The sequence below is a fragment of the Ictalurus furcatus genome, chromosome 27 (assembly GCF_023375685.1).
Source record: "Ictalurus furcatus strain D&B chromosome 27, Billie_1.0, whole genome shotgun sequence".
NCBI classification, from domain to species: Eukaryota; Metazoa; Chordata; class Actinopteri; order Siluriformes; family Ictaluridae; genus Ictalurus; species Ictalurus furcatus.
This window is the reverse complement of record NC_071281.1, coordinates 88,937-115,224: the sequence shown is the minus strand read 5'-3', so window position 1 is coordinate 115,224 and position 26,288 is coordinate 88,937. Positions and strand designations below refer to the sequence as shown.

Genomic DNA, 26,288 nt, shown 5'->3' with positions numbered 1-26,288 from the left:
AGCGATGTAGACTTAGTGGAGGACTTGCATTACCCAATTTTAAATTCTATTACTGGGCTGCGCACATCCATAAACTCTGCTACTGGGTTAAATCTCCTGGATCTTCTTGGTGTAAATTGGAACTATCATCTTGTAGGGAATCCTCTATACCTGCTTTACTTTATTCCTTTCTACCTACAAAACTCTCTCTATATACTGATAATCAAGTTGTCCTTAACACACTTAAGATTTGGTATCAATTTAGATGGTGCTTTAAATTTGTAGGAGCATCCTCTTTGGTCCTTTAAGCAACAATCACTTATTTCCTCCATCGTGTTTGGACTCTACATTTGAGTCTGATAAAAAAAAAAAAGGTTCTATGTTTTACGTTGTTTAACACATCTAGATGTAAATAACAGGAAATGAAAGCTGTCATTTCATATTCATCTTTTGATCTCAAACCTAAATGTCTTTGGTGTATAACACAATCAATGAATTGGCCTTGCAGCTCCAATACTTTTGGAGGGGACTGCAAATATTTTTATGAAATTTACTAGGCCACTGTACAATTTTTTTTTTACACTGTATTGTTTCACTCTCTGTCTCTCTTGCCAATTAAATTTTATTACTATTGTTGTTGTGGTTCAGTATGTGTGTCCTATGTCTTTCCCCCTGTTTGATTTTTTAAGTTGTCTCTTTGTGTCTATCTTCCAATAATGACAAGAGGTGTTTTATACTGGGTATGTATTTGGTTATGCAGCCTGTACAGATAGTTTCGGAACTCCCCGTGCCTTGGGTGAGGTTTGGAAGGCTTCAGTGGATGGATGCTGTATGTATCGGTGTGAAAGTGATGGCATTGTGCCTGTAGAGTTTGAATGCAGTGATGTTCCCCAGCCAGTCTGCACACGAGCAGGCGAGATCAGCATTAGCCTGGCAGATGATAACAGCTGCTGCACCCAAAGAGTCTGTGGTGAGTTTCATGCATTCCTAAAATGTACCAAAACAGCTCTTAGACCAAATAATAGAATGTTTGTGGAACTCTAACATCAAAGTCAAAGGGACTAAACAGCAAGCACTTTGTCCAGTTTCAAAATGTACATCAGTATTAAAGCAAAGAAAGCTTGGCTTGAGTTGAAGATTTTCAGTCCTGAAAATATTTATTCTTTTGTTTTGTGTATTTTTTGTCCGAATGTAGTAGTAAGTCATAATGTGTGTGTGTAATGTACCTTTGTCATACTTTCTTTATGCTATTTTAGACTTTTAGAATTAATGAATAATTCCAAGTTTTGGTTATTTGGATATACAAAATCTATTCTCTAAAGAAAACATGACCAAGCTACAATGCCCTCCACTAATATTGGCACCCTTGGTAAATATGAGACCGTTTCACTGGTAACTGAAAAGTTAGGGGTTTCATCCGAGGACAAAACCCCAGAGAGTAATCAGCGTCATGCGGCAATGTCTACGTGCTCTGAGAATTTGGAGGTATCCCTGGTTTCTAGCCTCAGGTCACACTCTAGGGCCATCTCCTTATCGCAAGATGGTAATGACAGATGCCTTCCTCATGGGCCAGGGCACGGTCTTAGATGGCTATCCATCTCCAGTCTCTGGAGCCGCCCTGGTCTGGAGTGGCATATAAATTCCTCAATTGATAGGTCACCATGTGTTAGTTGTGACAGACAACACAGCGGTCATCTCATATGTCAACCACCAGGGAGGGTTACATTCGCACCCCCTGTTCAATTTTTCCCTGGCCAAACGGAAAGTTTTTGTAAGTGAGTGTAATGTACATTCCGGGCAACCGGAATGTGGGGGCAATCATCCTGTCGATGCAGGGGCTGAGGCCCAAGGATTGGAGGCTCCGTTCACAAGTGGTGGAATCCATATCACGGAGGTTCAACCAAGCAAAAGTGGATGTGTTCGCCGCCGAGGAGACAACACACTGCCCGCTGTGATTCGCCCTCACTCCTCCTGCACCATTGGGGCTGGACACCATGGTGCACACGTGGCCCAGGTTACATCTGTATGCTTTTACCCCGATCGAGAGTTCGCCAAGACCGTCTATGTCTGCTGCTAGTAGCACCTTATTGGCCAGCTCAAATATGGTTCTCAGAGATAATATCCCTCCTAGATGGCATTACTTGGGATAATTCTATTCACAGGGATTTACTCTATCAAGCCAGAGGGCTGATTTATCACCCTCGGCCAGAACTATGGAAACTGTGGGTCTGGCCCCTGAGGGGCACCAGCTCATAGATTCTGGTCTCACAACTGAGGTTGTAGAGATCATGTTGAACACTAGAGCACCATCCATGAAGAAACTGTATGTGCTCATGTGGCGACTTTTTGTCTCATGGTGTAAGAAATGTCAGCTAGGCCAAATAAACTGTGCAATAGCTACAGTCCTGGAGTTCTTACAAGGACATTTCTCAGCAGCATTTGTGCCTTCTACAATCAGGGTCTATGTGGCCACCATTTGTGCCAGCCATGCCCCTGTTGCTGGGGCCTCTGTGGGCCAACATCCTCTAATATCAAGGTTTATGCATGACGTCAAGTGGCTAAGGCCCATCTGCAGACCACACTTACCTTCCTGGGACCCTTCTGTTGTATTGGATGGTCTGTCAGGTGCCCGATTTGAGCCCTTAGAGTCAGCCTCTGAGAAGCTTCTGACTCTAAAGGTAGCTCTTCTGCTGGCCCTGACATCTCTCAAGTGAGTAGGAGATCTACAAACTCTCTCTGTTGCCCCTTCCTGCTTTGACTTTGCCCCTGGATTAGCCAAGGCCTTCCTATATCCTAGGCTGAATTATATTCCTAAAGTGCTTACATCTGCTGCCCAGCCAGTAGTGTTGCAAGCGTTCTGTCCTTTGTTCACACCAGAACAAGAGACATTGCACTTGCTGTGTCCAGTTAGGGCTTTCTGTACTCACGTCCACCGCTCCAGCCAGTGGTGTAAGTCGGAGCAGCTGTTGGTCTGCTTTGGCGGCGACGGTAGAGTTGATGCTGTTTTTAAGCAACACTAATTGGATAGTGGAAGCAATCGCTATCGCCTATGGAGCATGTAGTCTCGCTATGCCTCTGGGCATAAGGGCTCATTCCACTAGGGGGTTGCCTCCTTGAAGGCTTTGTCCAAAGGGGTACCCTTACAGGATGTGTGTGCTCTACGCTGCACACATTCATTCGATATTACAGCCTGGATATACAGTACGTTCTACCCTGGGCTCGAGTACCTTGCAGGGACATGCTGCAGTGATCTGCTTAATTGCCATGTCACCTGATCATGGCAGGCCTACAAATAGGCATGATGTTACACAAGTTTCAGATGCCGGTCACACACGAAGGCTCTTCCCACAGTGTGAAGCTCACGCAACATCTCGTTCCCTTCTCAAGGAACAGGCTTTCATGCATAACCCAGAAGTTTTTGGCAATAAACACCAGAGGTGGTTGTCGTACACACAGAGAGGTAGCCATATGGAAAAGTACCTCATGCCCACGGTTAAATATGGTGGTGGCTCTTTAATGTTTTGGGGCTGTTTTTCTATTTTTTTGTTAGGATACATGGCATCACGGACTATCAAATATTATCAGATATTTAATGAAAACCTGACATGCCAATCAGCCTACCATGCATGTCTTTTGATTGGGGGAGGAAACCAGAGTACCTGGAAGAAGCCCCCTCAGCAAATGGAGAACATGTGAACTCTGCACGCACAGGGCAGTGGTGGGAATCAATCCTGCAACCATGGTGGTGTGAGGCAAACATGCTAACTTCTAAGCCACCATGTGCCCTGGATCCCAGTCCCCTGACTTGAAAATCATAGAAAACCTGTAAGGTGAACTGACAAGGAGAGTCCATCAGTGTAGACCTCAAAATTTTAAGGATCTGAAGAGATTCTGTATGGAGGAATGGTCTCAGATCATTTGCCATGTATTCTCCAACCTCATCAGGGATTATAGGAGAAAACTCAGAACTGTTATCTTGGCAAAGGGATGTAGCACAAAGGGTGCCAATAATTGTTGCACACCTGTATTTAACAAAGAGTTTATATATATATATATATATAAAAACCTGTGTTTTGTTAGCAATTGTTTGATATCCAAGAGAGCACAGTATTTTTGTAACAAAAAATGTAACAATCAAAAGGTTACACAATTTTTCACAACCTTTTTTGCTCATATCTACCAAAGGTGCCAGTATTAGTGGAGGGCGCTGTATTTTTAAATTAGCTCTAATTAAAATAAAATAGACACCCTAATTGACTTAACAAATATAATGAATGGTAACATGAAATGTGTGGAATTGTAAAATATTGAGTTTGAATGTTTTTAGACTAGGTATGAAAACCTTTGGCCTCAACTGCATGTATATACTCTACAACTAAAAATGGAATGAATGTGCTGTTAGAAAAATCTAACTAGTAACTTGCAAAATAAGGATAGAAATTAATTTATTTACAGTGACAATCTTGATTAGTCTACTCATTCTAATAACTGAGGTATTTTGTCTTCTCTTTTTAATGTAATGACAATCATATAAAACCTCTAATATTGCCTGATAAAGGTACTATTCACCCTTCAAATAAAGGGTTACCATATTTTCAAAGCATGTAACTACAACATAGTCAAACTGTTGACTTAGATAAATTTGTAGAACTTACTTGTGCTGTGTGATTTTGCAGTGTGCAATCAGAGTGCATGTGAGACCACTTTGATGGATTGTAAATTTGGACAAAAGTTGGTGTCATACTTCAGACATGACTCATGCTGTCCAGAGTACACCTGTGGTGAGATTAACATTAACATAATGGTTTATGGTTGTGTGTGTGTGCAACACTTTCAGTAATAGTACTTTCTCTGTAGAGTGTGATCCTGACCAGTGTGTGCTAGATGTCCCCGTGTGCCGAGAGGATCAGACACTAATTGCCACTCGCACTGAAGGAAGCTGCTGTCTGGCGTACATTTGCAGTGAGTCCTTGTGTGTCCCTTTTAACCACAGGCAGAGCAATAGCAATTTAATCCCTTTAGTGAGAGAAAGGTGCAATTGCACACAGTAACTAAATCCTGGGTGGCATGGTAGTGCAGCTCCTGTTACTGTCTGTGTGAAATTCCAAGTGTTCTTTCCATGTCTGTGTGGGTTTCTTCCTCATTCTCCAGTTTACACCCACCTCCCAAAAACATACAGCAGTAAGTGAATCGGCTGTACTGAACTGCCCCTAGGTGAAATTGAGTGAGTGAATGTGTGTGCATGATGCCCTGAGATGAATTAGAGTCCCATTTACTGTGGGGGAAATAAGAATTGAACATTTCTTTCAGTAAATGTATTTCCAATGAGGTTATTCACATGAATTTTTCTCCAGACATCAGTATTAACTCAAGAAATCCACATAAAGATAACGAAGTGGTATGACACAGGAAAAAAGTATTGAACACGTTAAGAAAAATCAGTTCTCCAAGGCAAGGAACCAGCTGAAATCCGTAAGTAATTATACCCCTATCAGTGTAAATTAATATCAGCTGGGTTAGTAAATTGATGGTCTATAAAAAGGCTTTTCGTTACCAAGGTGTCACACAAGAAACATCTCATGATGGGTAAAAGCAAAGAGCTCTCCCCAGACCTTCACAAAATTATTGTTGTGAAACATATTGATGGAATCGGATACAGAAGTATTTCAAACCTTCTGAATCTTCCAGTAAGCACCATTGGGGCCGTTATCTACAAGTGGAAGCAACATCACTCCATCATCAACTGGCCACGCATAGGAGCTCCTCACAAGATTTCTGACCAGGGAGTCAGAAGAATAGTCAGAAGAGTAGCCCAAGAATCAAGGACCACTCGGAAAGAGCTCCAGAAACACTTGGAGGCAGAAGGTGCCATCGTCACAGAGAAAACAATAGGCAATGCACTCCACTGCTCATGCTCACTCCGCAAGACTCCATTACTAAAGAAAAGGCATGTCGAAGCTGGTTTAAAGTTTGCTACAACTCATTTGGACAAGCCTATGAAATACTGGGAGATGAGAGCAGAATTTTACTTTTTGTCTGTCATACTACACACCATGTTTGGAGAAGAAATGTCCCTGCAAATCACCCTAAAAACACTACAACAGTGAAGTTTGGAGGTGGAAGCATCATGGTGTGGGGCTGTTTTTCATCACATGTTACTGGCAGACTTCATATAATTGAAGGAACGATGAATGGAGCCCTTTACCGGGAGATTCTTGAGAAGAATCTGCTGCCATCCACCAGGATGATGAAGATGAGACATGGGTGGAGCTTCAAGCAGGACAACGATCCAAAGCATACAGCAAAGGAAACTCTCAATTGGTTTCAGAAAAAAATCAAGGTGTCAGAATGTCCCAGTCAATCACCTGACTCAAATCCAACTGAACAAGATTTAAAGACAATATGTTTAGAAGAATGGACCAAAATCACACCTGAATACTGCAGCCATTAATTTCTTCATACAGGAAGTGTCTTGAAGCTTCATTACAAATAAAGGCTTCTCTACTAAGTATTAAATACATTTCAGTTAGCATGTCCAATACTTTTTTCCCCCGTGTCATTCCTCTTTATTACACATAACTTTATTTATGGACTTTAATGTTTGGATTTCTTTATATTTGAGGATTTATTGAGTTAATACTGATGTCTGGTGAAAATTTCATGTGAATAGCCTCATTGGAAACTGACAAAAATGTTGACGCGTTCAATACTTATTTCCCCCACTGTATGGTGTATACCCACCTCATGAATATCTTTTCCAGAACAGGCTCCAAATCCAGATAGCTAGCTTACTATGCTTTGGGTCTGACAGTTGAAGCTCTGGAATTAAACCTGTGCTACATGACGTCTGTTTTCTGCTCATTACATTGAAATGTTTTTAAAGTGGTATCAGTGAACAAAAAAAGTCATGATAGTCATAAACATCTCTGTGGGTTTATTCTTTCTAATTTTCTGGAAATGATATGTATTGTAAGGTGGTTTCTACCTTAACACTCTCTCTTCTTGTGCTGGTAATCAGTGTGGTATAATCCTGTCTGATGTCATGTAGTAATTCAGCAAAATATATGAACCATGTTCTGTCCGTTATAACCCTGTGTCTCTGAAGGAGGCTGCACATTAACATCTGCAAACAAAACTTTATTTACTGCAGTGTGTGACATATGTTCAGAGCCGATTCCGGAGTGTGTAGATGGAGAGATGCTTACTGTGGATACAAACAGTACCGATCGTTGCTGCCCCACATATCACTGCTGTAAGGCACTTACACTCTTTTATACACTGACATAGAATACAGTATATAAAAATAGATACTCTTAGTTATTCTGTGTGTGTGTGTGTGTGTGCGCAGTGTGTGAGCCTTCCAGATGTTCAGTCATCACATGTCCAGTAGGAATGGTTGCTGTCTCTACTATGGTTCCAGAGCAGTGCTGTCCATCACAAGAATGTAGTAAGTAATTTCTTTATCTTATCTAATATATCAGGAGAGGCTGTTACAGATAAAATTAAAATTTTATGTCTCTCAAACATTATCATACTATCTGACACACACCATCAATAGTCCCTCTCGTACACTATCAAACCTCTTTTACATACTACTGTATCATACTGTCTCTCTCTCTCTCTCTCTCTCACACACACACGCATACACGTATACTCACACATTATCAAATCAAATATACACATCTTCAAACCTCTCTCACACACATCATCAAACCTCTAACCTTTGATAGTGCGTGAGAGAGACTGTGGGTGTGCGTGAGAGAGACTGTGGGTGTGCGGGAGAGAGACTGTGCTCACAGTTTATGATTTAGATACTTTATCCAAATAATGTCTTGGTATTCGTGTACACCACTAAATCATATGGAGAGTGTTTGATATATTGCTCAACTCAAGCAAATTAAAAATATTGTTGAGACTATAGATATGCCTCTGCTTTACATCCCGTGAGGATTGGGGAGGGGCCCAGTGAAGGAGGGAAAATGGTGTTAAAGGCTCTAAGCCAATAAAAGAAACTGAAATCTCACACACACACATACTTAAAAACTCTATTCGGATGGGATCAGTTTTCAGGACATATGGCTGTAAAGTAATTGTATTACAGACATCTGTGATATTTATAGTCAATTCACATGGGATAAGAGATTTCTGTAGAAATTGCAGTGTCTTCATGGTTTACAAGCTGACGACCCATCACAGCAGCCCCGAATGTCATACGTAACATGGTGCTGCACCACAGAGTACACCGACGAAGCAAAAGAACAGCCATAACTGGACGAGAGCTGAAACTTTGTTTAGTTTCAGTTTGGGGAGAACAACGTTCAAACAATCATTCTGTTTGGGAGGAGATTTTTTGGGAAGTTTAGCAACTGGACTAAATGTCAAGAATGAATTGACTACCTAAAAAAAAAATAATGTACCAGACCATGGATCTAAAGCAGTTTTTAAAAAAAATTGTTCAAAATGAAAGAAAACCATATTCTCGAGTGCTTCCAAACTTACTGGGAAATGCATTTTCTACAGAAGTTGGCATAATATTTACCTACTGTAGAGGTCAATTCACACAGGATTAATTTAACCTGGGGTTATTTTTACAGGCTGTTTTATAGAAGGTACAAAACGCTGTAATCTTCACCATCTTGGGTACGAGTTATATGGGTAAGCTCTGGTAATTATTACATTATCCCACCTACCCATATAAAACTAGTCCCGTCCGAATAGTCCTAAAGTCTCTCACACACATCCAAAGTTGCTCACATGCTATAAAAGTTTTCCTCACACAGAGACTGTGAGAGTATTACTGTGTGTGAAAGAGGTTTGACAGTACATGTAAGTGGTTTAATATTGTGTGCGAGAGAATATGATGGTGTGTGAGGAAGAGTATTATAGTATGTGAGAGAAGTTTGAAAGTATGTGTGAGTGTATGGTAGTGTGTGAGAGAATATGATGGTGTGTGTGTGCTTGTGTGTTTGTTATTACACACACATCTGTAAGTATGTGATAACCGAATACTTGAGCTTTTCTCTTTCAGGATGTGCATGTGAGAGAATCTCTCAGCCTAAATGTGGCCTGGTAAGACAGTTTAGTCCACTTATTATTTGGGTTTACTTAATGCTCAACCAACAACAAATCACAGAGATCTGAGATCAATTTTTTCTCCATTCTGGTGTTTGATGGAAATGTTAGCTGAAGCTCTGTATCTGCATGATTTCTTGTATTGACTGCTGCCACATAGTTGGCTGATTGGAAAATTGTATTTGAAATTGAACTCAAAACGTCTCAATTTTTGCATTTCAGCATAGTCTGGGAGCACCCCAATAATGTGAATATCAAACTGTGCCTGCAAAATAGAGCCTCTGTTTTTACCTTTCATTTGTCACCCATCTGTATATTCATGAGTCTAATATCATACAGAATCCCAAATGCTGCCGCAGAGTTTGCATGTGGAAGGATGTAAACATCCAGGTGAAATACAGCTGTAAACTCCCTTGTCAGATAAAGGGCGTGCATTTCACTAATAAAAGTTTTGCATCACTGACGATCTGCATGGCCGAGCACCACCGGTTGTTAATGTTGATGTCCAGTGTCTTGTCTGATAGCCAGGTTTCTCTGAAAATGAGTGTGCAACAGTCTCTAATGTCTCACTGTGATATGATCCTGGTTCATCTAGCTTGTATTCGAGGGATCGGACGTTCGCTAGCAGTAGGATAGGGAGAGGTGGTTGGTTTGCTATAGCCTTTAGCCTAGTGTATAGCTCACCTCCTTTACCTCATCACCGCTTGGATCACACTTTCTCCCAGCTGTGCTGATCACTCGATTCCAGTGTCAGTGGGCCTCACTAGTGTGAGCTCGGACGCAGGAGGTAATCCAGATCCAACAGACTGAAAGTGAGCTTGTATGGTTGTTTTCCAATTTCCAGTAGCATTTCTGTGTAATCAGGGCTGATAATATATGTACATTTAAAGATTTAAGCACAACAAACAAAAATAAATGACAAATAATGACAGCTGCAGGAGGAGTTCACAGAGGTGTCTGCTACAGAAGGTGCCATCTTGGGTTCATTCATTATTCTCTGCTTTTGTTGCAAACCAGAATTATCTGATTAAAGATCATAATAAACAAATAAATTATACACAAAAATCTACATAAAATATTCTGAATATTATGTACAAATCTATCTGAACTCAAACATTGTTTTTTTAGTAGGTGATCACTACTGATTTAAACAAGTGGTTGAGAGCAAGAAGTTAACTGACAAAATGTAAACCACAGTGTGCAAGCCATCTGAGCAAATTTTTCCTATGTTTTAAAGGGTGAGAATTTGCAATTAGACAGTGCATTTATGGCAGATCCTGAGAATCACTGCGGCTGCAGACATTATCATTGTGGTAAGAACAAATAGCTAAAGCTAAAACTGTCTCACGATAAATAGAAATTTCATTGTCATTAATAAAAATAATTACATCCCTACATAATACTGTGTGTATTTGTATGAGTCATATATACTGTGTGTGTGTGTGTGTGTTTGTGTGTGGACCCATGTATACAGTGAGAAGCGCAGTGTGTGTAGATGGAAAGAGGGGAGTAATGAGACCTGGACAAACCTTGATGGAACACAGTGCTTTGGGAGTCTGTTATACAACAAGATGCACACACAGATTCGACTCTGCCACTGGGTTCTACCTCATAAAAGCAAGCAGCATTAACTGCACTGCACAGTGTCAGCCAGTGAGTACTCACAGATATGCACAGTTAGGCACACAAGCACAGAGAAATCCATAGGGAAAAATACATTTACACACACACACACACACACACACACACACACACACACACACACACACACATTAAAGAGGGCCAGAGAAATATATTCAAAAGAATTAATATGTGAATTATATCTAGTATGAATCCAATTCAGACATACCAGTGCAGTCCCTGTTATTGTCCATTTCTTACAAATATTACTACCATTTATATACATATTTATAAATATTATGTGCTCTGTATCTCAGAACCAGGTTTATATACCCCCTAAAGACCAGAGTGCCTGTTGTGGAGTGTGTAAGAATGTATCCTGTGTGTACCACAATGACAACGGATCTCTAACTTTGTACAAGGTGAGACAATGATTTTGATGCTATAAATCAAAATATATACTGATTCTGTCCATCACAAAGTTAACCACTACTACTACATTTACATTTATGGCATTTGGCAGACACCCTTATCCAGAGCGACTTACATTTATCTCATTTATACACCTGAGCAGTACCCTAATTTTTTAATCAGCTGAATCGTAAATTTCCATTTAGTTATCAATGTTGATATTATACAAGCAGTAGTAGTACAGTCCTGTGAAAAAATAAGTAAATAAAAAATGTATTTTTGGGGGGAAAAAAAACGTAATTGCTGTGAAATAAGAGGAACATTTTTTTAAAATAACATGCTGTTATAAGAAAATCACATCCAGTTTGCAAATAACTCCGTTGTTGATTATTTAAAATGTTGCGCAATTATGGTTTATTCCGTATGGGCCTTGAAATTAAGCCACATGCCACTGTGTGACACTTTCGTGTAACCAATTTCATGAGTAGATACACTTAAACTATATGTCTGAGTTATATGACACTAATTAATTAATTGCATAGTTCAGATGTCAAACACATCCCACTACATTGTTTCATTCAACCCACTTGAACTTGCAAAAAATAATGTAGAAACTATGTTCTAGTACCTACTAGTACCAATCACAGTACATACTTTTTTTACTCGATCTGTACCACACGTGACATTACAGCAGTTTTTACATTTAAAAATAACCTGTATGTAAAAATAGGAACAGCATTAATTACCACAGCAAATTCTTTTTAAGTGACTGGAACATTTCTCTGATTTAAAAAAAAAAAAAAAAAAACACTGAAAATCTGAAATAAAAAGAAATGTTTATTGCAATTGGGTAGCTTAATTGGTAACTTTGATACATTGTAATTACAAACAAAGATTGAGGACCATCGACTTGAATGCAAATTTTACAATATTTTATGTTATGATAAAACGTTTGTATTGCAGGATTTGCATTTGCTTGCTTCTTTGTTTTTTTTTTTCTTGTTTTGTTTAGTTTTCTTTTAGTTTATTAACCAATAACATTTAACAGCAACATTTATCATTCAAAACCAAGGGGAAACAGACAATAGTTAATTAAATACAAAAATGAGACACAAAACAATTCAAAAGGGGGGATTACATAAGAACACCATGTTGTTTTATATCTTTTCAAAATAAAAAAAATTGGCACTTATGAATAAATGATTTTACCATTAGCATACATTTACATTACACACAAAAATGGTGTTTTCTTTTTCAGAGTTGGTGAAACCAACAATACATTTTTAAAGTGTGCATTTGTACATAATAACCATGACACTCAAGTTTTGTAACATGTGACATACTGTATTTGCGTATGCACAGAGGATTGGATTGAGCCTTAAACCATTAATATATGTGGTACAGATCTGGCAGCATCATTGCTACCTGATCCATATTTGGGTAACCACAGACCCATTACTCAACATTTTCATACAGTACTATCTAGAATTCACACCAGAACCATAGCATAGCATCTGCCTTCATTCCACATGCCTGCATGAGTGTCCACCTCACAGGGCTGGTGAGTAAAATTGATGCCTATCTGCTGTGCTTGATGTAAGCCAGACTCATATCTAAAAGGGATTCAGAAATGCATCAGGTATTGGCCTTTAGTATGATGCAATAATTGACTCCAAATCCTTAAATGTATCACTCTTAGATAGACTAAGACATAAAGCAATCCATATTGTTGCCGTGAGAGTATTCTATGTGGTACACTGTTAAAAGTTCTCATATGTGTTGTTTTCCAGCCTGGAAAGAGCTGGGTGTCTGACTGCATGCGCTATGACTGTACAGACACACAGTCTGGACCAGTACTGGTGTCCTACTCCTATAGCTGCCCCCCCTTTAATGAAACAGAGTGCATGAAGGTAAACAAACACTCGTATACCTTTTGCAAAAAAGGACATTCTGTTAGTGTTTGCATTCTGTTTCTCTTGGTGGTGCAAATGTCCTATTTTAATTAAAATACTTCTATTTGTTTAATTAAAATGTGCTCAATCCTGTGTTATATATCCCATTGAAATTTTGAAAAATCATGTAATAGAAATTTCAAGTTATAGTACCTGCCTTTATATGTACAATCTTTAATGTTCTGAAGTAATTTTCTTGTCCTAGATTGGAGGCACAGTAATGACATACATGGATGGATGCTGCAAAACATGTGAGTTCTATCACCACATTATGATATCTATTTTAAGTTAGTTCAAATGGAAATTCCATCATTTTAATATTACATTCTCCAGGAAGATATTTTATTGTAAAGGTCACACACACCACTCTTTGTCTGCAACAGACAAATCAGAGATAATCTATTGTATTGTTGCCCACCAGGGACCTAGTATCTGTACAGCCACCTTATTTTTGAAGCAGGGGCATTAGCTGGACTGTTAATCATCCGGGGCTGAGCCCAGATTCTTCTCCATCAAAAAACTTTTTAAAAAATACTTCCAAATAGAAATTTCCATGCATTTTATTCTTGCATGTGAGGGCTACTTGCTTACAAAATGTGAAAATTGGACAGTGAAAAAGTTGGATTTATCATAAAACTTGCCTCGGGTTGATCACTGTTTGCAGGACTACCAGGCTGATAAAATATAAAACTTTTTGGCTATCTAAAATGATACTAGTTTAGTATGGTGTCATTATCCAAGGGGAGGCACAAATAATCTATCATTATGTCAATTTAACTGGATACAGCAAAGTACGTTAGGTGTCCTTACACTCTGCTCATATCATGGTGACGTAACTTGGAACTCATATAGCCATTTACAGATTTGTTTTCCTGGCTCCATGAGATGATGTTAGTGTTTCAGTTTCATTTGCTTTACTGGTTAAAAAAAAGCTGTATATCCAATTTTCCATCACACTGAGTGCATGTGCTGGCGTTTTGTGACCTGTCAGCCAATAAGACATGAGTATGTCCATGTATTTTCCAGTAAACCCTGTTTGATTGGTCTTGCGTCCGTTCACTGAAAATCCAAAATTAGAACACTGCTGTCTTCGTTCAGTGATGTTCACTCACATAGTGACAAACCGCTCCAAGTATTCGGGGCTAAAGAAAAAATATTTGGGAATACAGCTCCGAATGCCCAGGACAGGTTATGCCCCTGTTTTCAAGTATTAATTATGTAAATTCTGATATTTTTTTGTCTCCTTTATTACTTTCAATTCACTGGTTCCAAAATCTTTGTGGGTACTCATCCCTATGTTGTTAAGTACCTTTGCTATTGTGTTCACTGACCTATGAAGCATTTAAAATCTATGGGGCTCTATTTTTGTGGCAGCACGAGCATATTTTGCTTGGCTGAAATTATTTGTTTGCACTCTGTTGCTATTGTCATAAATGAATGCACGAAATGAACTAAATCCACACCTATTTTGGTCCTGTCCCACTTCTTAACACCCAGTTTTGTGGATGTCACTTCAACAGAAAAGAATGAATTACTGTATCTTTAACCAATTAACATCTCAGCTGTGGGTTATAAAAACCATCACACCAAAAGCTTTCATAATGTATCTATAAAGCACTTTAGGTTCTATTTAAACCAGTTTTGAGGCACTAATTCCATATTTTTGAAATCTATCCAGATCGATTAAAAACATTACAATGCTCAACAATAATAACCAGTTTGTTTTTTTATCTCTGCATTAATGTGTGTTCAACCCCATCTTTACTTCTGGAAGACTCTTTAAGATACTCTCTAAGATACTCTTTTTATACCCAATTATGTTACTATGTAATATGTTTTTAGTAACACTTACTTTCCAGCCTTTTGTTGCCCCCGTCCCAACTTTTTTGAGACGTGTTGCAGCCATCAAATTCAAAATTACTTTATTTTTTACTTAAAATTGTACATTTCCTTAGTTTAAACATTTGATACGTTTTCTATGTTCTATTGTGAATAACATGGGTTATTGCATTCTATTTTTATTTACATTTTACACAACATCCCAACTTTTTTGGAACTGGGGTTGTATTTGATACTTGTATCCAAGGCTCTACACTATGACTAAAATATTAACATACAATGACAGGTTATTTCTACACTAGAAATCATCTAATCATATGTAATTATGAAAATGACATGTAAGCAGTACACCTAACCTCAGCTCCTAATACAGTGACACTAAAAACAATTAACTGTTCCTTATTTTTTGTGCATACGATGTGATCATGAAAATAGAGCCCATGATGTTTAATTCAAAAGAAAAAAGAAAAAGTGAGAGAAAACATAAACATATTGTTATGTATGCAGGTTTACAGAAGACTGTTTAATAAATGGATCATTCCTGTGTAATGACTATAACAGATTGTACCAATCTCTTCAGGCACTGGACACTCAATCCTCCCCTTCCCTGTTAACACTCTGAAACCCACCATTAATACTAACTGTGACCGAGGTACTCAAACCATATATCAGTTATTAAGGCTCACCATCACCATTGTTGATTCCCAACAATGTACTTCTTCATTAACTTACAGGAAACTAAACATATTTAAAAGAGCCGATTACTGAAATAACGGACATCCCATTCTGTTTGGTATTAGTCTAAATTGATAACCTTGATAATCTTTCCCCATTTTGCTCTCTTGAGCAGTGCATTGTTGATTGTCAACAATGTACTGTTGGTAGTGGCCAGCTGGAAAATGTTGTCTAATTATTTGCATGATTTCTAAAGCCTGGGCTAATTATGTTTGTGTTGTGTTTATATTTGTGTAGTCTGTGGTTGTAGGGTGTAGTAATCTTTTGGGTCATATGGCACAGTGATGAGTCTAAAATATTCTGACCATAAAATAGTTGTATCTGCAGCATTTATGATTCTGCCACATTACCCAAACCATTACAGCACTTTCTAGCTCTAGATTGTAGTTCTTGTTCTACCTCTAGTTTCCATTGATTTAATTTTTTTTAGTTTTTGGGGTGGTGGGGTGTTTATTTTTTTGTTTTACATTATATTGTAGGTACAATACATTTTCATGAAAATAGTTTAGTGTTAGATATTGTGCAGCCAAGTGGGGAAAGAATAATGTTCATATAAATGGTCAGATTGTTTATGCTCTTCTAAATTTGGTACCTCACTAAGCTAGGGTTGGGTGGATGCACCCTATATGTGTGTGTGTGTATGTATATATGTGTATATATATATATATATATATATATACACACACACACACACACACACAGTATCTCACAAAAGTGAGTACACCACTCACATATTTCTAAATATTTGATTATATCTTTTCATGTGACAACACTGAAGAAATGACTCTTTGCTACAATGTAAAGTAGTGAGTGTACAGCTTGTGTAACAGTGTAAATTTACTGTCCCCTCAAAATAACTCAACACACAACCATTAATGTCTAAACCGCTGGCAAGAAAAGTGAGTACACCCCTAAGTGAAAATGTCCAAATTGGGCCCAATTAGCCATTTTCCCTCCCCAGTGTCATGTGACTTGTTAGTGTTACAAGGTCTCAGGTGTTAATGGGGAGCAGGTGTGTTAAATTTGGTGTCATCACTCGCACACTTCCTCATACTGGTCACTGGAAGTTCAACATGGCACGTCATGGCAAAGAACTCTCTGAGGATCTGGAAAAAAGTATTGTTGCTCTACATAAAGATGGCCTAGGCTATAAGAAGATTGCCAAGACCCTGACACTGAGCTGCAGCACGGTGGCCAAGACCATACAGCGGTTTAACAGGACAGGTTCCACTCAGAACAGGCCTCGCCATGGTCCACCAAAGAAGTTGAGTGCACGTGCTCACGTCATATCCAGAGGTTGTCTTTGGGAAATAGACGTATGAGTGATGCCAGCATTGCTGCAGAGGTTGAAGGGGGGGGGGGGGGTGGTCAGCGTGTCAGTGCTCAGACCATACGCCGCACACTGCTGCTGCTGCCGCACTACTGCTGAAGACAAGCAGACTAAAGACCTGGATTACTGGAACCATGTCCTGTGGTCTGATGAGACCAAGATAAACTTATTTGGTTCAGATGGTGTCAAGCGTGTGTGGCGGCAACCAGGTGAGGAGTACAAAGACAAGTGAGTCTTGCCTACAGTCAAGCATGGCGGTGGGAGTGTCATGGTCTGGGGCTGCATGAGTGCTGCCGGCACTGGGGAGCTACAGTTCATTGAGGGAACCATGAATGCCAACATGTATTATACATACTGAAGCACAGCATGATCCCCTCCCTTCGGAGACTGGGCCGCAGGGCAGTATTCCAGCATGATAACGACCCCAAACACACCTCCAAGACGACCACTGCCTTGCTAAAGGACTGGCCAAGCATGTCTCCAGACCTAAACCCTATTGAGCGTCTGTGGGGCATCCTCAAATGGAAGGTGGAGGAGCACAAGGTCTCTAACGTCCACCAGCTCCGTGATGTCATCATGGAGGAGTGGAACAGGACTCCAGTTGCAACCTGTGAAGCTCTGGTGAACTCCATGCCCAAGAGGGTTAAGGCAGTGCTGGAAAATAGTGGTGGCCACACAAAATATTGACACTTTGGGCCCAATTGGGACATTTTCACTTAGGGGTGTACTCACTTTTGTTGCCAGCAGTTTAGACATTAATGGCTGTGTGTTGAGTTATTTTGAGGGGACAGCAAATTTACACTGTTACACAAGCTGTACACTCACTACTTTACATTGTAGTGTCATTTCTTCAGTGTCATCACATGAAAAGATATAATAAAATATTTACAGAAATGTGAGGGGTGTACTCACTTTTGTGAGATACTGTGTGTGTGTGTGTGTGTATATATATATATATATATATATATATATATATATATATATATATATAACTATATAACACCCTTGGTAAATATGAGCAAAGAAGGCTGTGAAAAATTGTCTTATGGGCATTTTGAATACTTTTCCTATATTCTCATAGACACTTCCCATTTTGTGAAGTTTTCAACAACCTTTTGCCATACACCACAGCTTGGTCTTACCCATTGTTATGAATGACTAAGGGAATTTGGCCTATGTTACACCTCATATTTATACCCCTGTGAAACAGGAAGTCATGTTTGAACAAGTTCCTGTTCCTAGCCAACCAGGTGTACTAAAAAACTTATTGGAATATACTTAAACTATTTCTCTCATATGAATTCACAGGGGTGCCAATAATTGTTGCACACCTATATTTAACACAGATTTTTTTTTTTTTACAAACCTGTTGTGTTTCGATATTTATAAGAGCAGAGTTTTGTTTTTTTAAACAAAAGATCAAAAGTTTAAACAATAAAGACAATTTTTACAGCCTTCTTTACTCCTATTTACCAAGGGTGTCAATTAGGGTGGAGGGATATATATATATTATATATATATATATATAAATAAAATATATATACAGAGAGAGAGAGAGATAATTATATTATATATCTGGAAAAAATTAAGAGATCACTGCAAATTTTTCTTAAATCAGCATCTCTACATGTATGGCCATTCCATTCCAGTGTCTGTTTAATTCCAACACGGACATACACCTCATTATAGGTGCTGATTAGGTGATCACCTGAACCAATTCTTCTTTAACGAGGAAAAGTATAAAAACCACTGCTGTGGTCATCACTATCCTCTTTCAATAGGACCAACTGGCTGGCAAAGACAGTGCTAGTAGTACCTCAGAAGTAATTGGAATCAATAAATAACTATTGACCATGCCAAAAGAGCTGAAAAGGGAAGTTCTGAGTGAGGAAAAGAAGGGTTCAATTCTGGCTTTACTGGCAGAGAGTGTGGATGAGCGTCGGGTTGCTTCCATCCTTAAATTTCAAAGATGGCAGTTCATAAGAACAAGGTCAAGCAGCAGACATTGGGGACAACAAGCTACAGACTGGCAGAGGGCAAAAACGGCTCTCCACTGACCAGCATGACCGCCAACTCATTCGAATGTCAGTCAACAACTGTAGGATGACATCAAGTGACATACAAAAAGAATGGCAAACGGCAGCTGGGGTGAAGTGCATGGCGAGGACAGCGTGAAACAGGCTCCTAGGGGCAGGGCTGAAGTCATGCAAAGCTAGATAAAAGCCCTTCATCAATGAGAAGCAAAGAAGAGCCAGGCTGAGTTTTGCAAAAGAACATAAGAATTGAACTGTAAAGGACTGGAGTAACGTTATCTTCTCTGATGAGTCCAGTTTTCAGCTTTGCCCAACACCAGGTCGTCTAATGGTTAGACGGAGACCTGGAGAGGCCACAGAACCCACTGTAACATAGGGTGGAGGATTGTTGATGATCTGGGTGTGCTTCAGCAAGGCTGGAATCAGGCAGATTTGTCTTTGTGAAGGATGCATGAATCAAGCCACATAAAAGGTTGTCCTGAAGAAAACTTGCTTTCTTCTGCTGTGTCAATGTTCCCCAACTCTGACGATTTTCCAGCAGGACAATGCTCCATGCCAGACAGTCAGGTCAATCAAGGTGTGGATGGAGGACCCCCAGATCAAGACCCTACCAATCTCCAGACCTGAGCCCCATTGAAAAGCTCTGGAATGTGATCAAGAGGAAGATGGAAGGTCACAAGCCATCAAACAAAGCTGAACTGCTTGAATTTTTATGCCAGGACTGGCATAAAGTAATCCAACATCATGTGAAAGACTGGTGGAGAGCATGCCAAGATTCATGAAAGCTGTGATTGAAAATCAGGGTTATTCCACCAAATATTGATTTCTGAACCATTCCTAAGTTAAAACATTAGTATTGTGTTGTTTATAAAATGAATATGAACTTTTTTCTTTGCATTATTCGAGGTCTGACAACATTGCATCTTTTTTGTTATTTTGACCAGTTGTCATTTTCTGCAAATAAATGTTCTAAATGACAATATTTTTATTTGGATTTTTGGAGAAATGTTGTCAGTGGTTTATAGAATTAAAAAAAATGTTAATTTTACACAAACACACACCTATAAATAGTAAAACCAGAAAAATATATTTGGCAGTGGTCTCTTAATTTTTTTTTTCCAGAGCTTTATATATACTTATAGTAGAGGGACTCTACTCTGCAAAACAAATGGCTGTAATTCATAAATGGTTAATGCAATATCCGTGTGTGTGTGTATGTGTATATATATATATATATATATGCAGTCGAAATGTGATTGAAATGTAGGCTTTCAGCTTTAATTCAAGGGAATTAACAAAAATATCGCGCACATATGTGTGTGTGTGTGTATAAACAAAAATATTGCATTAAACATTTGGGAATTACAACCATTGCAGAGTCCTTCTGAAATACATGCTCAAAAATAATTGGACAAACTAGTGTAATCAAATATTAGGATTATTTTTTATGGAAGCCCTAAGCGGCCATGCATTATTAATTTTTTTTTCTGTTTTCTCATGATCTCCACTTAATTTTCTCATGATCATGACACAACAAAAGTTTTGTGAATGGGACTGGTGTTACATGCACGTTGGTATTGTCACCATCATAAATGTAATAATTCCCCGTTGTAGAGATGGATTTTATCTCCACATTAAGAGAGAGGGATGTCCCCCTTCTCAAGTGTCCATGTGGAAGTCGTCAGTCCTGCAGGGATGAGGTATTTTTGTAGGCCACCCCAGAAGTTAGCATCACCCCGGTTCCCTCGACAAAAACCTATAGGATTTTTCCATTGGCTTTTGGATTATTGCAGAAAATAAACTCTGTGACCAACAAAAGTTTATAATTCTTACATGTTTCGTTCATTAAGATAAGATTCCTAAGATTTTGAAGCCTATACACTCGCCAGAAGTAACAAGCTAACGTTAGGCTATAAACTAACTACACAACGGTCGCATGACTTCAACGTCACCACCGCTACACTTCCAACAACTCTTTCAATCTTTATTTAAAAAAACAGTACAATTGGAAAATACTATAAATTGATAAATCTACAAGTTGTAAAGTTTGAGTTGGAGTTAGAGCGTGAGTATAAACACAGCGATGATGTAGTAGATGAGATTTCCTGTTCGGTGAGATGATGTTTAATGTCCCCGACAACCTCTGCAGTCCCATTTAGCCACTTGTTAGCAACCGTCTTTTTCAAGACATGTAAAAGAAAATTAAGTCGAGACCACAAGAAAACAGAAAAAGTAATAATGCCTGACCGCTTAGGGCTTCCGTAATCCTTTGCAGTCAATGATTGCCAGAAGTCGGGAACTCCTGGACATCATTAAATGCTGAGTTTCCTCTCTTAAGATGCTTTGCAAGGCCTTTAATTCAGCTGCCTTCAGTTGCTGCTTGTTTGTAGGTCTTTCTGCCTTCAGTTTTGTCATCAATAAGGGAAACACATGCTCAATTGGGTTGAGGTCATCAGACATTGAACACTAAATTTCTTTGCCTTAAGAAGCTCTTGGGTTGCTTTTGCAGTACGTTTTGGGTCATTATCCATCTGTATTGTAAAGTGCTATCCTATCAATTTTGCAACATTTGACTGAAACTGAGCAGAAAGTATGGCTCTATACACTTTAGAATTGAGTGGTGGCTTGGCGGTTAAGGCTCTGGGTTGCCGACCGAAAGGTCGGGGGTTCAAGCCCCAGCACTGCCAAGTTGCCACTGTTGGGCCCTTGAGCAAGGTCCTTAACCCTCTCTGCTCCAGGGGCACTGTATCATGGCTGACCCTGTGCTCTGACCCCACTATATCATTATATATACACACACATGTCTATATTTATTCTTATTTGTTTCATTTATAATCTTAAATAACTTTTAGTATACTTCTAAAGTCTACGATCATGAGATGCTTTCATGAATGTAAATATTGATTGTTTACCTCAAGATGCAAACCACTGGTAACACTCACGAACAGAACGACCAGATTATACTTTCATAAAAACTAAAAAAAAAAAAAAAATATTTTAAAATCCTGACCAGTTCTGATGCAAGATTAGCATGTACCAGAATGATGGGAAGAGAAGAGTATGGAGAAGGACAGGAAGGGATCATGTTCCAAATCATACCACATCATCTGTCAAACATGTGGAGGAAGAGTTATGGCATGGGCATGTAAGGCTGCCAATGGAACTGGGTCAGTGGTGTTTATTGATATGATTGCTGATAGAAATAACAGGATGAATTCTGAAGTGTATAGAGTTATAATTTCTGCTCAGATTTCTTCAAATGCTGCAAAACTGATAGGACGGTGCATCACAGTACAGATGGATAATGGCACCGCATTATAATTAATAATACCACAAAGCAACCCAAGGGCTTCTTAACAAAAAGAAATTAAATGTTCTTAAATATCCAATGACCTCAACTCGATTGAGCTGCTTTTCATTTACTGAAGACAAAACTGAAAACAGAAAGACCCACAAACACACAGGAACTGAAGGCAGCTGCAGTAAAGGTCTGGCAAAGCATCTCAAGGGAGGAAACTCAGCATTTGGTGATGTCCATGGGTTCCAGATTTCAGGCAGTCATGGACTGCAAAATATTTGCATCCAAATGCTAAAAATAATCCTAATATTTATGATTGTTAGTTTCTACAATTACCTTTGAGCCTGTGAAAATGGAGGGTCTCTGCAACGTTATGGACCTGCCTGTATAACGTGTGTGTGTGTGTGTGTGTGTGTGTGCGCGCGCATAGCCATGTACCACCACTCTTTAGACATCATCATGTATTGTATCTCTTACTATTCCCCCTCTTCCACATCTGTCAGTGAGGCCCTAATGATACGTCTGCTGTTTAGAAAATTCTATAAATTCTACTTCCTTTCATACATTCTAGGCAAAGAGGATGGAAAATCTTGTCAGAAAGTCACTGTGCGGATGACAATAAGGAAAAATGACTGTCGTAGCAACAGACCGGTGAGTTGACCACAGAGATTGTTACTGCTGTCTGTTTCTTCCCATGACATGCCAGACAAGTTTCTGGAAAAGACCCATTAAGAAACTCAGTTAAAATAAGTAACTTGCATAAAGACTCACACCATGTACTGTGCTCAAACCCATTTACAGGTGAATATAGTGTCATGTGATGGCAAGTGCCCTTCAGCAAGTATTTACAACTACAACATCAACACTTATGCACGGTTTTGTAAATGCTGTAGGGAGATGGGCCTTCAGCGGCGCTCTGTCCAGCTTTACTGCAGTGGCAACTCCTCGTGGGTAAACTACTCAATCCAGGAACCTACAGACTGCTCTTGCCAGTGGTCTTAAAACACACACACACACACACACACACACACACACACACGCCTCAAATGGAAATGTCATCATCTTCACAATTCTGTATTTTCATATTCTCTAGAACAACAAAGGGCATTCTAACACTGGGTAAAATATATATACCATTGAACAGAAAGTGTTCACTGAACTTGAATATATTTTATACAGAATTGCTGTGTCTGTCATCACTCCCATCACATTGGCAGACATTCAGAAATATTTACCTAGCTGGATATGTCTTGTACCATTCCCCGTTTGGAGTTTGATGTGAGGGGGTAAAAAGAAGCAAAAAAAAGGTGTTCAGTAAACTAGGTATATGCATTAGATGTATTTATAGAAAATATGTAGTGACTTAAGTGATTACTGAATATATTAATCAGTTGCATTTTAATTACTAAAGCGGTGTTGTGTTTTGTAAACTTTAATTATTTATTACATTATAAGTACAACTTCACAGTCCATGAGAAAACTAGAACACAGAATTCAGAAAAAATAAATTGATATTTGCTCTGTTGAGTGTTAAAGACTAATATTAAGTCCTGTATAAATCTTGCTTCCTAAGCATTTTCTTTACGGAATATACTGTGTATCATAATGCATTATATTTGCAGTATATTTTCATTTTCAATAAAAAAATTATTTAAAAACAATGCTGATATACTCAATTCAACATAAACAAAAGGTGGTATATTCATTCAACATTGGGTGGGGACAATAAATGAAAATAAAAATGTTTAAGTTTGGTAGCTGTGCTCAAGATTTCTGGCTTGGTTATTGATTATAAATTTATTTCATGCAACGTGCACACAGGTGTTGCCTGCAAGGCATGCTGTCGGCACCTAGTGGAGTGGTTTTTGAGCTAGCTCTTGGTCAAAGTCCCAAATTTGATGAATTAATTTGTGGATTCTCTGGGGGAAACAGGGAAAAGACTTGACGGGGAGTCTGTTTTGGTGTTTATTTAGCCAGGATGCTAGGACAAAGTTAAATGGAACCTGGTGAAAAAGAGGACCCAGCATGCTTGGTGAGAATATAGACTTTTGGATGTCTTGATATTCAAGCCTTATTCAAGCCTTAAGGGGTGTACTGCCCCTCTAGCCATTGACACCATTCTTCCAGCGCCAACATTACTACAAGGGATTCCTGGTTGCTTTGTTCAGCAGGGTTCTGTTTCTTGGAGAAAAAAGGCCACAGAATGGAGTTTGGGTTTCTCACTGAAACGCTGAGACAGTATGGCCCCAACCTGTCTCGGATGCTTCAAACTCCATAATGAAAGGATGTTGCAGGTCTGCATGTTTGAGAATGGGTGCCATTCTGAATGCCTCTTTGAGTTGGATGAAGGCCTTTTCCATGGCTGAGTTCCACCTGACCCTTCACAAAGATCACACTTTTCCCCATTCTGATGTTTGATGTGAACATTAACTGAAGCTCTTGACATAGTAATGTGAAAAAAGTACACCCAATGGAAAAATTGCAGTTGTTGGCTTTTTTGTCCTATTTGGACAAGTAAACATGTGATCCTCTTTGAAAACAGTGCCTATTAATAAAGTTGATACACGCTATCAAATGACAAGTGCCAGCGATTAGAACCTGCTTAGAGAGTGCAGGTGGAACCTGTCTTATTTAAAACTCTCATATCTAGTGTCTGGTGTTCCCTTTGCTATTGAGGTGTGTGATGTCATCATGCCAAGATCTAAAGAGTTCTGTAAGGCCTTCAGAAAAAAGGTTGTGGATGCCTATGATTCTCGCAAGGGATTTAAAAAGATTTACAAATCATTTGAGATACATCATTCCACTGTAAGGAAAATAATTTACAAATTATGCAGATTGGCGACTGCCAATTTGTCCAGGATTTGCCATCCCAGCAAATCAACTCAGCCCTAGAACAGACTGTCTGATGCACAAAAGTCTCCAAGAACCCCAAATTTTCATCACAGGATCTGCTAGTAAGTCTTACAACTGTTGGTGTCAATGTGTATGTGTGTACAATCAGAAAGAGAGAACTTTGACCTGCATGGGTGGTGTGTCAGGAAAAAAGCCTTTGCAAGACTACAGTTTGCCAATGAGCATATAGGCAAAGACCAGGCCTTTTGGAATAATGTGCTCTGGACAGACGAATCAAAGATAGAGTCGTTTGGCCACAGTAACAGCAGACCTGTTTGGCACTGACCAAAGGGAGCTTTTCAGGAGAAGTACCTCATACCAACTGTGAAGCATGGTGGTGGAAATGTTATGATTTGCTTTGCTTCCTCAGGGACTGGACAGCTTGAATTCATTTGATCAACTATGCATTCTGCATCATATCAAAGAGTGCTTGAAGACAATGTGAGGCCATCTGTCTGAAAGTTGAAGTTGAAATGAAAGTGGACCTTTCACCAGGATAATGATCTTTAGCAAATTCACCAAGGAATGACTCAAAAAGAGGAAATAGAGTTTTATGGAATGGTCTAGTAAAAGAGGTCAAAAATTCCACCAAGCCTTGTGGACAATTATGCAGGAAGTTATTTCTGCTAAAGGGGGCAATACTGGCTTCTAAGGCCAAGGGTATATTTACTTTTTCCACAGAAGACTGTCACATCTATTGATATTTCTATTGAATAAATGATTGAAAAAGCTCATTTTCCTTGTGGTTTTGTTCAAGTACATCAACTTTATTAATAGGCACTGCTTCAAAGATGATCATATGTTTACTTGTCCAAATATGTCCAAAAAAGCTAACAATTTCCATACGGTGTACTTATTTTTTCACATGACAGTATATCTGCATGATCTTATGCACTGCGCTGGTGCCACATGATTGGCTGATTGGATAACTGCATAAATGAGCAGGTGTACAGGTGTTTCTATTATGTGAATTGTGAGTGAGTATATGTGCAGGTTTTGTAGGATCATTCAATAATGCTGATAATGCTTCAGGAATGTCAAAGTGTGTGTAAAAATCAATAGAGGTGATCTTATATCATTTGAAGCACACACTTGACTGATAATGCTATTGGTATTCTAACAACACT

General features: G+C 39.0%; 1 protein-coding gene across 1 annotated transcript in view; it reads left to right on the top strand.

The window, feature by feature from the left end:
• otog (otogelin) overlaps window positions 1–24,576 on the top strand; it is a 121,473-nt gene extending 96,897 nt beyond the window's left edge. The window contains exons 43-55 of the mRNA XM_053617138.1: window positions 740–949; window positions 4,656–4,760; window positions 4,837–4,941; window positions 7,130–7,231; window positions 7,328–7,426; window positions 9,008–9,048; window positions 10,289–10,364; window positions 10,526–10,704; window positions 10,989–11,093; window positions 12,873–12,992; window positions 13,240–13,285; window positions 22,841–22,920; window positions 23,071–24,576. Coding sequence (XP_053473113.1) covers window positions 740–949; window positions 4,656–4,760; window positions 4,837–4,941; window positions 7,130–7,231; window positions 7,328–7,426; window positions 9,008–9,048; window positions 10,289–10,364; window positions 10,526–10,704; window positions 10,989–11,093; window positions 12,873–12,992; window positions 13,240–13,285; window positions 22,841–22,920; window positions 23,071–23,271 — 1,469 coding nt within the window. The 3' untranslated portion in view covers window positions 23,272–24,576. The remainder of the gene's footprint in view (window positions 1–739; window positions 950–4,655; window positions 4,761–4,836; window positions 4,942–7,129; window positions 7,232–7,327; window positions 7,427–9,007; window positions 9,049–10,288; window positions 10,365–10,525; window positions 10,705–10,988; window positions 11,094–12,872; window positions 12,993–13,239; window positions 13,286–22,840; window positions 22,921–23,070) is intronic.
• The last annotated feature ends 1,712 nt before the right edge of the window (window positions 24,577–26,288 follow it).